At 32.3% G+C, this 15,227-nt stretch overlaps 2 protein-coding genes and 1 long non-coding RNA gene across 6 annotated transcripts; 2 read left to right on the plus strand and 1 right to left on the minus strand.

Annotated features, from left to right (window-relative positions):
• The first annotated feature begins 445 nt into the window (after positions 1 to 445).
• LOC132915250 (guanine nucleotide-binding protein subunit beta-like protein 1) lies at positions 446 to 2,321 on the plus strand. 2 transcript variants are annotated; one of them, XM_060975058.1, is made up of 5 exons: positions 446 to 842; positions 1,009 to 1,184; positions 1,302 to 1,620; positions 1,760 to 2,091; positions 2,236 to 2,321. In XM_060975058.1, the coding sequence occupies exons 1-4, from the start codon at positions 699 to 701 to the stop codon at positions 2,060 to 2,062; spliced, it is 942 nt and encodes a 313-aa protein (XP_060831041.1). In that variant the 5' UTR covers positions 446 to 698; the 3' UTR covers positions 2,063 to 2,091; positions 2,236 to 2,321. The 2 variants fall into 2 exon arrangements, with proteins under 2 accessions (XP_060831041.1, XP_060831039.1); XM_060975056.1 differs by lacking the exon at positions 2,236 to 2,321 and having other exon boundaries at positions 1,760 to 2,138.
• Positions 2,322 to 7,853: 5,532 nt separating this feature from the next.
• On the minus strand, positions 7,854 to 14,411 carry LOC132915371 (telomerase reverse transcriptase-like). Of its 3 annotated transcripts, none has more exons than XM_060975174.1 (9): positions 14,283 to 14,411; positions 12,645 to 13,207; positions 12,229 to 12,566; positions 11,939 to 12,147; positions 11,618 to 11,865; positions 11,322 to 11,515; positions 11,010 to 11,237; positions 10,635 to 10,885; positions 7,854 to 8,114 (listed from the first exon to the last, which is right to left on the minus strand). In XM_060975174.1, the coding sequence occupies exons 2-9, from the start codon at positions 13,161 to 13,163 to the stop codon at positions 7,939 to 7,941; spliced, it is 2,163 nt and encodes a 720-aa protein (XP_060831157.1). In that variant the 5' UTR covers positions 13,164 to 13,207; positions 14,283 to 14,411; the 3' UTR covers positions 7,854 to 7,938. The 3 variants fall into 3 exon arrangements, with proteins under 3 accessions (XP_060831157.1, XP_060831156.1, XP_060831158.1); XM_060975173.1 differs by lacking the exon at positions 14,283 to 14,411 and adding an exon at positions 13,371 to 13,596; XM_060975175.1 differs by lacking the exon at positions 12,645 to 13,207 and having other exon boundaries at positions 14,283 to 14,409.
• On the plus strand, positions 9,710 to 10,735 carry LOC132915372 (uncharacterized). Its single transcript, XR_009659840.1, has 3 exons — positions 9,710 to 10,032; positions 10,104 to 10,227; positions 10,375 to 10,735. It is a non-coding gene; the product is annotated as an uncharacterized LOC132915372 (long non-coding RNA).
• Positions 14,412 to 15,227: the final 816 nt, after the last annotated feature.

Consider the following 15,227-nt stretch of genomic DNA (forward strand, 5'->3'; position numbering starts at 1 on the left):
TATGATAGTTGAATCTTATCGTCAGATGTAGCTACTAAATTTTAAAAAGGTTTAAGTTAGGATATGTATACATGTGTATGTAGATAAATTCATAAATCAGTGTTTTTATTTATACATTAATGTATGGATTATTATTATAGAAACATTAGATGTATTCTGGGATTGTTAAGCCGTTTTTTCATGCCTGTTAACATTATTACATTATTAAGCACATATATATATATATATAGAGTATATGTATTTATGTATTATTGTACATGCTAGCGTAAAATTAAACAGGGCAGATTCCTAGCTTTATAAGTTCTTGTATATGCTAACGTGGAAGGCCTTTAACATTTAGCCGCATGGTGCAGCACTAGTCTGGGAACAACTAAAGCGTGAGCACTCTCATTTCCTCTCTGTCTCTACTATTGTTAATGTAGAAACACGCACATAATTAAAAACTTGGTGATTAATATACTCTTCTTCATTACCAGAAATTATGAATTTTTATGTGGTTATTTCAATATATAAACTAAGTTTATTGCTATAAACATTCAACTTAAAAAATATCCTTTTGTAAAAATTACTGTAATGTGATAAATTTATTTATTGGCTTGTGTATTTATATATATTCCTACATAAAACTTGTAATTAAAATCTTTATTTATACTGTATCACAAACATTAAAGTAGGGAATTTATATAAAACTTATTTCAATGGCGATACCTTCACCGGATCCAAAATATGTTTTCCGGGGTGATATGGATTGTGTGAATTGTATTCTTTTTCAAATGACGCCCAATGCGGAACATCTCTATGCAGGCACTGCTGAAGGCAATGTTCATATCTGGAATTTAAATGTAAATAAAATACTTTGATACTTTTCTCACACTTCATCAAATGACTTTCCAAATTTGCTATAACTTGAAACAAGACAGATATAGATACTATGACATAAATGTATTGGTAACTATATAGAATAAAGTTGCTCTGATATTTTTGTAATGCAGCTTCTTCGTGTTAAAGACAAACAGAGAACTATACCAAATTAAATCAGAAGAAGATTCTTGTTTAAATTTGCAAAACTTAAGAAATGATACCTTACTTGTACAACACAAATGTGGTTTAATGAAAATATATAAGAAAAGAGAAACTCAGTGGAATGCATATAAATCCATTAATATACATTGTCATTATTGCAGGTATATATGTATACATAAAATATTAAATGTAATATTTTATGGAAAATTAGTTACATTTACTTGATATATATTCTACTTATTGTATAAAATAAATTATTCATAAAATATCTGTAACAGGTTTAAAATATTTTCTGAAAATGAAATATTCGTACCGGTTAAAGAATCCACTGTTGGAATATTGTCTTTAAATACTTTTAGTATAGAATTGAAATTGAATTCTTGCAATTTCAAGAACTTGGGAGAAGTAATGGCTATCAAGCCATTAAAAAATGAAAAATTAGTTTTAGTTGCTTATGAAGCAGGAGAGTTAATCTTATGGGATGTTCGACAAAGTAAAGTATTAAATTCTTTAACAGTGGAGACATGTCCAATGGCTTTAGACTTTGATACTACTTTATCAAAGGGTGCTATTGCTGGTCCCACTAATAATATGCAGGTACAAATTAAGAAATAAGCATAAAATATATAATAAGTAATTGAATTGGAAATATATTTATTTTCATTGAATACTTTCATAAATAGAAGGCTAACTAAAATTGGTTTTTCTTATATTAATATAAATTTTACATTTTTAGATATTTAGTTTATCAGTTGATCATTTACTGCATAATAAGAACAAAATAACAATGACAAATCCTGGCACTTCTATAATTACAATTAGACCTGATGCTAAAATTATGGCAGTAGGAGGATGGGATAGTCGAATTAGACTATATTCTTGGAAAACTTTGAAACCATTAGCTGTTTTAAATCAACATAAGGATACTGTACATGATATTAGTTATTCTATAGAAAGAATAAAAGCATATGATAATAAATTTATAATGGCTACAGCTGCAAAAGATGGATACATAGCATTATGGGACATTTACAATTGATTATTATCACAAAATGAAAAAATATTATTGTAAGTTAAAGAAAAACATTTTCAAGTAATAAAAAGATCTAGTTTAATATATATAAAATTACTACTATTATTTGTTCATTGTAATGAGACTTACAATATAGTACAATCTCCATTGCAAATGTATATTTAATAATAGCATTTTAGTTCATCTCAAAAATTTATTTCGTTTCTTTACTATGAAGCCGAAGAAAGACAGAGATAGAGAACCCTCCGAACCGCTCGGTATTGGACGGACTTGGAAAAAGTCAGGCGGTCTTGAGCCGATACCTACGACATATACAGTGCTGGACAAAAGTATTGGCACAGCAAGATTGTTATGATACAAATGCTTATAACTATTAAACAAATTGATTTAAACAAAAAACTTTTTGACGTATTTATTTATTATCTATCCTAGTTTATTACATAACAAGAGCAACAATATAAATAAAATAATACGCAAAATAATAACAAAAATATATTTTTTGAACATTTTATGGGTGGACAAAAGTATTGGCACAGTAGAATATTTACGCTTATAACTAATTACATAATAAACTTCTAATATTTTGTTGGCAGTCCTTTTCTTTTAAGGACTTCCTTTAATCTTCTGGGCATCGAGTGGACTAATTTTTTAGTGAATTCAGGTACAATATTGCTCCATTCCTGCAGAAGAACTTTCTTCAGTTCAGACTTGCTTGTGATATTATGTTTCCTAATTCTTTTTTCCAATTCGTTCCACACGTGCTCAATGGGATTCATATCGGAACTTTGAGGTGGTGTGTTTAATGTGTGGGCAGTATTATATATTATCCACTGACGAACAATATACGCCATATGTTTAGGATCTCGATCCTGCTGAAAATAGAAATCCCTGGGGAGGTTTAATTTTTGAGTACTTTTCAAAAGATTTTGCTTGAGTATATTTAAATATACATATTTATCCATTATCTCATCAATGAATATAAGTTCTCCTACACCCGATGATGCCATACATCCCCACACCATTAAACCACCACCCCCATGTTTCATGGTGGCTTGCAGATTCAGTTCGTCCATCTCTGTGTTGGGTTTTCGCCATACTAATATTCTGCCGTCAGATTTAAAAATATTAAACTTACTTTCATCTGAAAACATGATCTTTTCCCAAAAATCAGTATCTTTCGTAACAAACTCTTTCGCGAATTCCACTCTTTTCTTTTGGTTTATTTTACTGATGTAGGGCTTTCTTCGTGCTGCACGGGCAGAATAACCGGCATCCTTCAATACCCTACGTACAGTTTTGGTACTTACTTCTTTTTCACACTCAGCTTTTAACATCGAAGCAATTTCAGTCGAATTAGTTTTTGGATCCTTCTTTACAATATTTACGATTTTCCTTTTTTCTCGAATTGTTACCTTAGAAGGGCGACCACTCCTAATTTGATTCTCTAGATTTTCTTCACTTTTAAAGCGTTTTATGACTGAACGCACAGTAAAACGACTTCTGTTTATGATTTGTGCAATTTCGTTGTAAGATTTATTCATCTTATATAAATTTAATATTATTTTTCTTTCTTCAATTGTGGTTTCTTTCGTTTTTCTAGACATTATTACTCTTTCTTGGTTTTTTGTTGTTTAATAACTGAAGTCTCCAGTTTCACTGATCGAGTGTTATAATTAAGAAGATTAAAGGAAGTCCTTAAAAGAAAAGGACTGCCAACAAAATATTAGAAGTTTATTATGTAATTAGTTATAAGCGTAAATATTCTACTGTGCCAATACTTTTGTCCACCCATAAAATGTCCAAAAAATATATTTTTGTTATTATTTTGCGTATTATTTTATTTATATTGTTGCTCTTGTTATGTAATAAACTAGGATAGATAATAAATAAATACGTCAAAAAGTTTTTTGTTTAAATCAATTTGTTTAATAGTTATAAGCATTTGTATCATAACAATCTTGCTGTGCCAATACTTTTGTCCAGCACTGTAAATAGGAGTAACCCTACCCTTCGGCTCTTTTCATCTTGATCTAGACCGTTCAACTTTATCGAAGTCTGTTGAAGTCGTAATTTTGTATACGCATACACACTTAGTGAACACAAAATTTCTTTAAACGACTTGGTTTGCTAGCTATCGCGGTTATTCCATAGAACTGATTGCGCGAAACAATTCCCGGTGTTACCTATGACTCGTACCAATGATGACACAATTATTAATAAATAGTCAAAATAAGAAAAACACATAGCTTTTATATTTTTTATTTCTTTGTTATGAGATAGTTTCAGTTGGATTGTCGAGAATCTTATGAACAAAATGATATCTATCATGACTATATTTAAATTAATTTCTATTTTTCAATCGGCGGCATTTCGGACGCCAAATTAACCTTCTGTCAGTAGGTTTAGTTAAATTAGATAGCATTAGGTTAATAGACTGGTATTTGGTACAATTCTCATAGTTCCTTAAAGTTTTTTTAGAAACTAGTTCTAATCAAGTAACAATCAATGAGGAATGATGTGTAATTGTTTCCTTCGCTCATTTATCTGGTACGTAGCGTATTTGCGGCCACGCTATGATACAATCACTTTTGTAACCGGGGTACAAAGGTTCAGATTACGTCGAAGACTATCGTATGAACTATCTAAATTGTACATTTTGTAAAGCTTAATTTTAATTTAGCTTCTTTATTAGATCTATTATTTCAACCTTCGGGCCGAGTCTTTTTTTTTTGTAATATATTTTTCTGCTATAAATTCCGCCCTGCTTTCCATATCCATTATGCCAGCCTCTATGTTCATTATATTTGATGGAGTTATGATTCTATAACCTATGGCTGCTCTTAGATCTGCGTGGTGCAGTTTATCTGTTTGTACTCTATTTCTATCAGTGGACTTGTAGAAGAATTGGATATATAGATTTCCATTGTGCCCCTGTTTCTCCATCCATTACTTTGTTTCTTTCTACCCCGTCTACTAATCTGCTGTTTATAATTTTTTCCAGTATCTTTCCTATGAAATCTGTCAAGGTTATTGATCTCAATACTTTTTTTCAGTTTCTTCAGGAAAATTATTACATTCTTTCTTGCATTCGTTTGGTATCTTGTATTTTCCCAAATCTCATTGTGGATTATTCAGATATTCCCGTAGCGTATACCTGTTCTTGTAAAATTTTGAAATCTATCCTATTCTTATCTGGGGCTGATTTTCTTTTCGTTTTGTCTATGGCACATGTCTATCTCCTCCTTTGTAATGCTTGAGCGCGTTGAATTCTATAAGGCCTCCTCCGCGAATTATTCACATCACTGTCCAGTGACACACTCCTACACCTCAAGTTGTGCTTCATATATTCATTAATGGAGAAGTACAAACGAGAGCGATAACAGGTTTTTCTTTACACCAATGGATGCGAATCGATCTGTTCTGTGATCTCGACCAGACTATGGGTGTAGAATCACACTATGGTGGTCGCAGTATATAATTTCCTCGCACTCTGTACAAGACATGTATATCTTCGTGTATTGCATAATTAAAGATATAAAGCTATCAAGTCACGAGATCGGAAACAACGTCATGCCATCGTTCACTTACATCGATCTTTTGCATGTCTTACTATTATTATTATTTATTTAATTTCGTTCTCATCAATTTAGAAATGAATTTGACTTACAACTTCTTTCATTAATCCTTCCATACTTATCACATCTGCTTTGCTATCGCTTCTTGGTTAACTAATTGCTTATTTAGTTAACCTATTGTACTCTATTTCTACTTTATCATTACCTAACCCTATCTTTGGTTTTGTTTATCTTCCTTTTTTTTTCTAAACCCCTTAGCCAATTTATTGTTTCTTTGCAGTACCTTCCGTCTCTTACGCTTCCCAGGCTATCTCTCGGTCTATCTACTTTACTACATACACTTTCCTCTGTTTTCTTCTAGCCAGAATCTACCCACTTCTTCTACACTACCGCATCTTAACCTAGCTTACCTACTATTATTTAATCTGTTATAATGCAGGTGCCCACGCACCTGGCTATCTCTCCTCGTCAATTTTGCATAAATGTCTTCTTCCTTCCTCATCTCTCCTCTCTCTTTCTCTCTGAAGCCATTCCTATTTAACTATTTCATTCGCTCCCTAATACTTCTTGTCTTTAATCTTCCATCTCTCACTTCCTCTATACTTCCCTTGAATAATATCCTGCCTTCTGACTTCCTGAAAAGGTGCTACCTTTTCATCGAATTTAAGCGCCCTAATTCCTGTCCTTAATTCTTAGATTTTTACTTCTTGTAGTGTTATATAGTTTGGGGTACACTTATCAAGCTTTAAACATTAGTGTGTCTTATTATTTTTCCTATAAGGAAATAATTCATTTGAATAAAAGCCCTGTGAACAATTGCATATACGAAACTATGCATAGTACTATGTATTGTATTTGTCGGTAAATACATGAATATACGCTCGGTTGGTGGTCGGGCTGCAACATAGCTGCGATTCTCTGTCAAAGAATTCCGCGAAGAAACAAACGAAGTCGGCTTAAAACGATACTTTCTTTTCAATAGGAATTGTTTATTTTAGACAGACTATCACGTGACACGTGGACGTTGCAGCAACGCAGCATAATTATAGTTATAATACATATATTATAATCATAATTATTTGATAATAATATGTCGGAGATGAAAGGACACCGGGTCCCCCCCGTTGGAATTATTTGGAAAAGCCTCAATACTGTAGCATTTACGAAATAACCCAGACACAGTCATTCGAAACTTGAGACAATGAGTTTAGGCTCGAGGCGACAACCGGTCGCCGAGCGTAGCCACGGTCACGGGATGAACGTTTCACCTAACAGAGATATAAAGTAACATAGCTTTCCTTTAAAGAATTGGCAGTACAGACACTTGACAATAATACATTCCAACAGCCCCGCAGCTCGCCACACACAGACCCCATTCTTTGGGCCAGATGATCGCCAGATGCCGATGCATCGTTTACAGTTTATGTTCAGATAACCTGAGGAACCGTTACAAATCTTAGGACTTAGTTAACTAAAGTCCTTCAGATTGACAAACAGTCTTTATTCTATCAGCCTGTAAATCTGTCACCTATTGCGGGAAGTTATGGGAAAGCCTGATTTGGTCACGTACGACGTTGCCTGCTAGGAACTCTCTCTCTAGGGCGGCTAGCATCCTTTTCTAACCGCCAACATAGAAATTGACCAATTAACAGCAGCGCCTATTTCCCTCACCCTCCGAGTGGAGGCTTTCTTTGACGAATCCGATGATCTCGTGCCCTTAGGCACACCCCGTCATAGTTTTCCTCCGCAGCGTCGTCGCGACGGAAAGTCATTCTTTTCTGGCAATCTGATTAGCTAAGAGTCAATCAAGCGTTCCTAGTATCACGAGTAGTAAGTTGAGTACGACTTAGACTTTGAAGCAAAGTATATTCGTCATCCCGTTGACCGTGGATTCGCTATATCGAACTTAGGGCCATTGTCATTAGCGTCCAGCTACCGCGTCCGTTTGTCAATCTTGTATCAGCCATACTTGTGTAATAAATATCTGTGCGACAACCATGAACAACACTGGTGAAGATTCATTATACGCCCCTAACGTCAACCCGACAAATATATTATTGATGATCGACGACATTGTCATAGATAGCAAATTGATAATCTAGAGCTGGACCTATGCAGACGCGATGTACGCAAGAATCGATGGGAGCGTATAAATCTTCATGTGCACCCTACTGCCTAATTTACGCATGATTCTGGATAGTAATAGTTTAATATATTTAATATATTTCGTAAATTCATATATTTAATACTGCACATATAATTTTATAAAAATAGAAATATAGAATATATAAATATATTGGAATGATATTATAATTTATGAGATTTGTTTACTTGTATTTTTTTACGTTGTGAAAAGTATCTAATAAATTTTGGTTGTAAAATTTTATCCTTCATAAAGACTGTTTTGTAAGACATCCATAAGATGTGTAAAATTTTGTGATTCCATTTTTTGAAACTTGATTTATCTATTGTTTCTATCTCACCTAAAATAAACATTGATATTTATGTACAGTTACTCACATAACCGATTAAACACGCTATCAAACAGAATAACGTTTTGGACATTGGACCAAACGACTTGAGCTTTTGTGAAAAATTAGGAAGAATACTTTACTAGATGACGCGTAAAGAAAATTTTGAAAAAATTTGCAATCGGTCGGAATCGCAAAGAACAAAGTAGAGGTCGCCCAAATAATTGTAATGAATATTTAAACTACAAATTTTTTAAATTTATGTCAGTTGTACGTATATATGTATGGGTGTCCGGCTGTAATTGTAAAAATTTTAAGGGATGATTCTTGAAGCTGAAATAAGATGAAAATCTAGAACAAAAAAGTAGTGTTTTCAGCTTTGTTTTTTATTAGTTACTGACAAATAAAAATTGACCGAAATATCCCTGTACAGGAGCAATCTTCCTTACACGAACGAAAGTAGGTCAACCTAAACAGCGGGGTGCACAGGGATCCTCAAATCGAATGGTATATGGACAGCAGCTTACTTCGTACAAATCACAGAGAAAAAAACTAAGACATTTAAAGACGTAAACCATCCTGCACGATGTTTTGTAAGAAAAATCGTAGATTAAACATTATACCTGCTTATTCATTAAAATCCATAACAGCATATCGAAAACCGCCTCGTGGAATTTTCGAGTAAAGAAGATTAATGTTTTCTTTAATCCTTTGTCTCCACAAATAATAAATAATAGCATATAAACGATGTTTATACAAATTTCATACACGCACCATAATCGTCTCGTTAGCGGATGTCCACAGAAAAATTACATACGCATTAAGTATTCTTGATGTGCTACTAAATGTGGGTAAATACCCTGTTTATACCCTGCTGCACCATCTGTATAAGTCATGTTAAAAAAGACTATGACTCTGAGAGGCCCTTCAAATTGATTTAGTACTAGACAACTCTTAATGGCTTCGAAGACCAAGAAAACTAAATAATAGAGCAGATGTAGAGTTTTCCTAGAAGTGTGAATTACTTCAATATAATGTACAACCAAATGTAAAGTTATATTTATTGCGTTGAGTAGCTCTTTTAAGTTATTGCTTTCGTTGCCGAAATGATACTATCTTTGCAAGGCAGTTCTCAAGGCATACCCACCCACACAAAAAAAACGAAAGTGTGGACGAAAAATATCGTAATTTTTTTTTGAACGGACTCTCCACTACTACGTTGTTACGTAACCTGTTTTGGCGATTTTAGAAATTTAGTAAGAAGGTAAAACAGTTCTAGAAAGACAGAATCATTTCGCCACAGTCAAAAAAAAAAAAAACGTTAAGAGAATTGCATAAACATAAAGTTGAAGTTAATTGTAGATTCAATATAAGTTCAAGTTATTCTGCTGTAGATTTTTTTGGGCCTTTTTATTTTTAGTTTTTCGAACTTATTTATTTCCTTTACTTTTGTATTCTTTGTTATTTCTTAAACTTTTATTTAGTTCTAAGGCAAGTGATTTGGGTATGTACGGTGTATATAGATCGTATTATAATCGTATAAATCGTATAGATCGTATATATAATGTATATAGATCGTATTGTATGTACCGTGCTTAGCATGTACTTTGTGAGAAAACAGGCTATATTGTACGTTTATTCTAGTATAAAACGATTGCTATTTTCGTTACAATTTCTCTGTAAACAGTTCGTTTTTGTGTCTGTGATCTGGTTGAGACGATTACGGTGTGTGTATGAAATTTTTTTATTTTATTATTATTTTTATTTATTTTATTTTTTTTTTTTTTTACAAAGGCGCAAGATGGTTTACGTCTTCAAATGTCATAATCTTCTTCTCTACGATTTGTACGAGCTAAACGGCTGCCTATGTACCGTTCGATTTGAGGATCCCTGAACATCCTGCTGCTTAGGTTAATCTACTTTCGTTCGTGTAAGGAGGTTTGAAATTTTTTTGGAACTGAAAACGCAATTTTTTTATTGTAGATTTTCATCTTATTTTAGCTTCAAGAATCACCCCTTAAAATTTTTACACGTGCAGCCGAACACCTATACATACCTATACATATATGCTGAAGATTTTATCGAAATAGGTTGATGTGGAAACAAGCGACAGCCATCGAAAGATGTAAGTATCTTTAGATTCTGAGCCGAAAGTCGCGGCAAACTGCGGTTTTTTCACTTTTAACCGTTTATAGCTTATAGAAACTATAATTGATTGCGATTATATATTTAACATGTATATAACTAACGTATGGTTTAAATTTCATTACAGGTCCAGATACAAATTTGTAAAAAGAAACCTTTACTATTTTCTTCGCGATTCCGACCAGTCGCATTGTTTTCAAAACTTTCTTCATACATCATCTAGTAAACGATTCCTCATAAATTTTCACAAAAACTCAAGACATTTGGTCCAATTTTTAAAACGTTATTCTGTTTTATAGAATGTTTGATTGGTTATACGAGTAACTATATATAATAATATTTCGTAATATCGCATAATAATTAATAATCAAGTGTAATATATCTTACCTATTAAAGATGTTTTTATAATGTGTCTTGCAATTCGTTTATCAATATTTTGCATAACTAAAAGTATATCTTGGATATTTCTTGGCTTATTATCAAATAACTCTTTTATCAAAAAGCGAGTATATTCTGCCTGTAATAAGCATGCTCGTTTTATGATTCTCATTATAGTGTTTTCAGAATTAATTGTTCTGTTCAAAATAAATTTTGATAATTTCAAACGTGCTATATTACTTAACCGCTTTCTTAAATATCTGAAAAAAATTTATAGCTAAAATCTGTATGAAATACTACAAAATATACATATATTGTAATTATGTAGTAGTATACTTTTTATCATAATATTCATAATATATGTGTGTTTACACAATTACTTACACTAGAGGAGGTAAATCATCCTTTTTAGAAACTTTTATTGCATGACTGAAATTGGTATGTGAATGTTTATATTCTACTTCTAAAGTAGTACAATTAATTTCATAGCCAATGTAAGCAATATTGTCCACAGCTATGTTTCCATCGCAAGCCACAACATTAGTACGAGTCTTTGACGGTTTAAAGTAACAATTATACTGTGGGATTCCTTCTTTTGTAAGTTGTAAAAATCTATTCCACAAAATAAAATGATTAATAAAATATATTTTTTTGAACTTTTTAATTATGAACTTATTAAGTGATTTTGTATCTTACTGTCTTGCAACACTTTCACTTTTAGTGACATATAAAATGTCATCTACATATTTTATAATTTTTCCACTTGTTAAGTATGTTGACATTGCTTTATGTAATACAAAATTATAATATATATCTGATAAAACTGATGATGTAATTGCACCTTGAACAACTCCTTTTGTTATAACATGAACCTCTTCATTTATTTTTACCTATAAATCAAAATATTATGTTTTGTAGGTTTAAACACCAATTTTAAATAGTATTTATAGTATTTTAATTACATAATTTTCATCAAATTTTGTTTTTCATACTCTTTGTTGAAAAATAACTTGTGAAATTTTTTCTAATAGCCATTTTTTTTTTACTTGTTGCCATCTCATATTTGTATTTGAATATAATGTACCAGGTACTAAAGGTAATAATAAATTTGGATCAGAGAAATATTGTTTATAACATACAATCTCCTCCACAAATTTTTTACTTTTAACTGCATAATACTTGAGTATCAAATTTTCAGGAAGATCTTTACAGAGTGATTTTATAATGTTATATAATTCCTCTATAGTATAAAATAAAAATGTTAGCACCTATTTGTACATATATCAAATATTTAAAGTTGGGAATAATTATACCTTGTATTATAGAACCAAAAGCATTTGTTACATCACAAGACACAAAATATAAATGTGTTGTTCCTTCATTACGTTTATGTTGAACAATTGATTCCCATTCGTTTCCAAAATTAGTGTTTCCATATATTGTAGTATGCAATTGTTTTAAAAATTTAAATATTAGATTCAAATGATTTGTCTCAGGATTCTTATGGTCAATGGTATAATATCTACAACACAATTTTATAATCAATTTTCTTTCTAGAATATGAAACAATATACTCATGTTTAAATACAATTTGATTACATACTTTGGTTTAACGTACTCTGGCTTAAATATAGGTCGCACATCAGAATTTTTAGGAATCAATACATATCTGCCTATTGGTGGCTTCCATCCCTTATAGTTAATATCAGGTTGCAAGGTATTTGAACGTTTTCCTTTCTTAATAAATTTCCTTTGAATGGAGTTCCAAATTGAACGCATAATATATAATCTTTCATTATTTTTAGAAGCTAATGTCATATGAAAATAAGTGTATAATATCTTTAAAAGAAATCCAACAAAAAGCCATTTTACAAGTTTTGCTATAATGTACCATTGTATCCTTGTAGTTTTAATACCTTGCAGCCATGTAATACTAGAGATCTAAAACATATAAGCATATTTTCATACTGCAAATTCATTGAATGTAATTAATTTTGTTAAAAGAATGCTGTTACGTACATCTAATTTTTCAATAAAAGGTGTCAAATTAAATGATTTAAAGCATGGTGTGTCCAGTAAGTGAAACATAGCTAGTTTTATTTTTTTTAAATTCCGTAACTTTCCAAACAGATCCAGAGGAATTACTTTAGAGAATATAAGATCAAAAAATAACTTTAATTGCTTCTTATTAACCTGATATTCGCATTCTGACGTTACTTCACTGGATTCTTGTTTCTGGGTTAAATGCTTCATAACACTAAAATAATGAAATTTTGTATGTCTCTTTTTAAATTGCTCTAAAAGCGGAGAAACAAGTGGAATAGAACCTTCATAATCAGCAACAATATTATTTTTCATAGTTCTTTCTAGAATAAACTGATATATTTCTTTTCCAGTCTCAGCCTTGTTGAAAAGACATTGTTTCAAACTTGTATAACTTTTATAACTTGGTAAACATGAAGATGTATTATACAAAGAAATAGTTAATTCTTTCTTCATATACTGTAAATTATGATACACATTTCTTCTAGGAAACATTTTCCTTTTTTTTGTTTTAGTCTTAGTTTTTATTTGAGTTGAATCTAGAATAATAATTTATTACTATTGATCCATATTATGATGTTTCTAACTTTTAATTATATTGAATTTACGTAAGTTTAGGTATGCTTAATGACATAAATGACATAAAATTATCAAAGCTTATTTGAAATATCATAAATATGATATTTAGTATGTAATACATACGATTTTTTGCACTTTGTGTGGTAAAATGATCCATCGCTTGTATTTTATAATTAAAACGTCAGTATTGTTTACATCAGTAAACTGCCGATATTTCTTAATATAAAAGGAGTCCAAATATCAAACACTGGTATCAAGGTATACAAACTGCTTGATTAAGATTAAAAAAATATCTACATGCATATGCGCATTAACTCCTCGCCAATGAAATACCGGTAACACGTGCTTAACATTACAGGTGTCGCGTCGGTTCGAGATTATTTCACGTTCCGCGCGTAAGGTGAAAGATTCGTACTCCAATTAATAATAATTGATAGTTGTTTCACAATTTATTACAAAACTGACAGAGTAACGGTACAGTATGTCAGATAAACAGAACAGAAATAGGAATGGAATGGAATGGAACGGAACGGAATGGAATGGAATGGAATTTCGAGTGCTGACTTGGGAGGATTTTTATATCAAGGGTTTGGCTCCTGTGGAGGGGTTATCGCTGAATGCCGGCACACGGGTATGCTGTTACTGCTTAATTGTAGTTTTGATGACTATGGTATGCGAACTGGTATGTAAAATATGATTATTCTATATTCCGAGATCACCGTGACACAGGCGAAGAGTAGAAAAGACAAGGCATGTAATAGTTCTTCGCGTTCCTCGTCCTGGAGGTCACTTGACGTCCTTACCATTTTTGTATCACATGCGACGTTATCGATTCGATATAGTAGCGGTTTGAATTAAAATTAAAGCTGAAGTCTCCTAAGAAATTACAAATATTCTATAATTCTATAATCGCAAAGGAAGTATAGAATTTTATACTTATATATACATACTATTCAAAAGTAGCAACACAATCTATAAATAGCTTAAACAGACAATTTAAGGTCATGAAAAGAGAAAGAAAAGCAACTAACTTACATGCTTACACATTACATGATGTCATGTGATATTTTACAATATCCCAGGGTGTCCCATGATGAGTATTAATAACTTACTTTTTGCCTAATAGAAGAAAAAAGAATTTGATATGATATGTTATAAAAGATTATATACATATATACCTTTTTTTTTTGGAAAGAGGGGGAAAATGCAATTACTCATACCCGGGGGCGCGTTAGCAAGGATTCGGCAAGATGTAAACGCCTCTACCCACTAGAAACTCCTCATTCTCCCCTTCCCTGGTATTGTGTAACCAACCCAGCACTACATTACTTCTGGTTGGTCTCATTATGCACCCTGTTCAATCTCTTCTTCTTCTTCTCCTTCCCTCGACCTCTTTCTCCTTGCTTTGCCCCGTCTTCATTATCTTATAAGAGTCAAGAGTCAAGACCATTCAATACTACTGTATTAAGTTCATCCACTGTAATTGTTACGTCGAGTGACACTCTCCTCGACCGGACCACCTACCGCGGGCAAGCTGGCAATCAGATGTCCGCACATTATCGCGGCGCGCCTTCAATAATCTCAAGGACCCATCCTTATTGTTTATTCCGGAAATATTCGTTCTGTTACGGATGGTGCTGATGCGCCGCGAGGTTTAGTATGGATCGTGTTTCTAACTGTCGCCAGCGGTCCACCGGTGTCGTATATCAATACAATGTATCGACGAGTGTATGGTTGCCGCCTGGCCGTGAGTTCCAGAAACTTCGATTGAGATCTGTTTAATTTTACGAAGAAGTCGGCCTACGTGATCATTGGCGCGTGCGGTGGCGTGATCCTAGGGTAGTGGGGGTTGTCTCCCCGAAAGACAAAGAATCGGTCTAAGACAGTCAATCGCAATCGAACATTCTAAATGATCAGTCGTATTCGAAAACTCTATCTGTACGGTCGCATCCAAATCAGTCGCATTTTACAAGGTCTCAC

This window comes from Bombus pascuorum, chromosome 16 (genome assembly GCF_905332965.1).
Source record: "Bombus pascuorum chromosome 16, iyBomPasc1.1, whole genome shotgun sequence".
Taxonomy (NCBI): Eukaryota; Metazoa; Arthropoda; class Insecta; order Hymenoptera; family Apidae; genus Bombus; species Bombus pascuorum.

Coding starts and splice junctions, on each gene's coding strand:
- LOC132915250 (XM_060975058.1), top strand. CDS start 699: ATGGCGATACCTTCACCGGATCCAAAATATGTTTTCCGGGGTGATATG. Junction 1,185..1,301: donor ATACATTGTCATTATTGCAG/GTATATATGTAT, acceptor TATCTGTAACAG/GTTTAAAATATTTTCTGAAA. Junction 1,621..1,759: donor GTCCCACTAATAATATGCAG/GTACAAATTAAG, acceptor TTACATTTTTAG/ATATTTAGTTTATCAGTTGA.
- LOC132915371 (XM_060975173.1), bottom strand. CDS start 13,404: ATGGATCATTTTACCACACAAAGTGCAAAAAATC. Junction 12,148..12,228: donor CCAGAGTACGTTAAACCAAA/GTATGTAATCAA, acceptor ATTGTGTTGTAG/ATATTATACCATTGACCATA. Junction 10,886..11,009: donor GATGATTTACCTCCTCTAGT/GTAAGTAATTGT, acceptor AATTTTTTTCAG/ATATTTAAGAAAGCGGTTAA.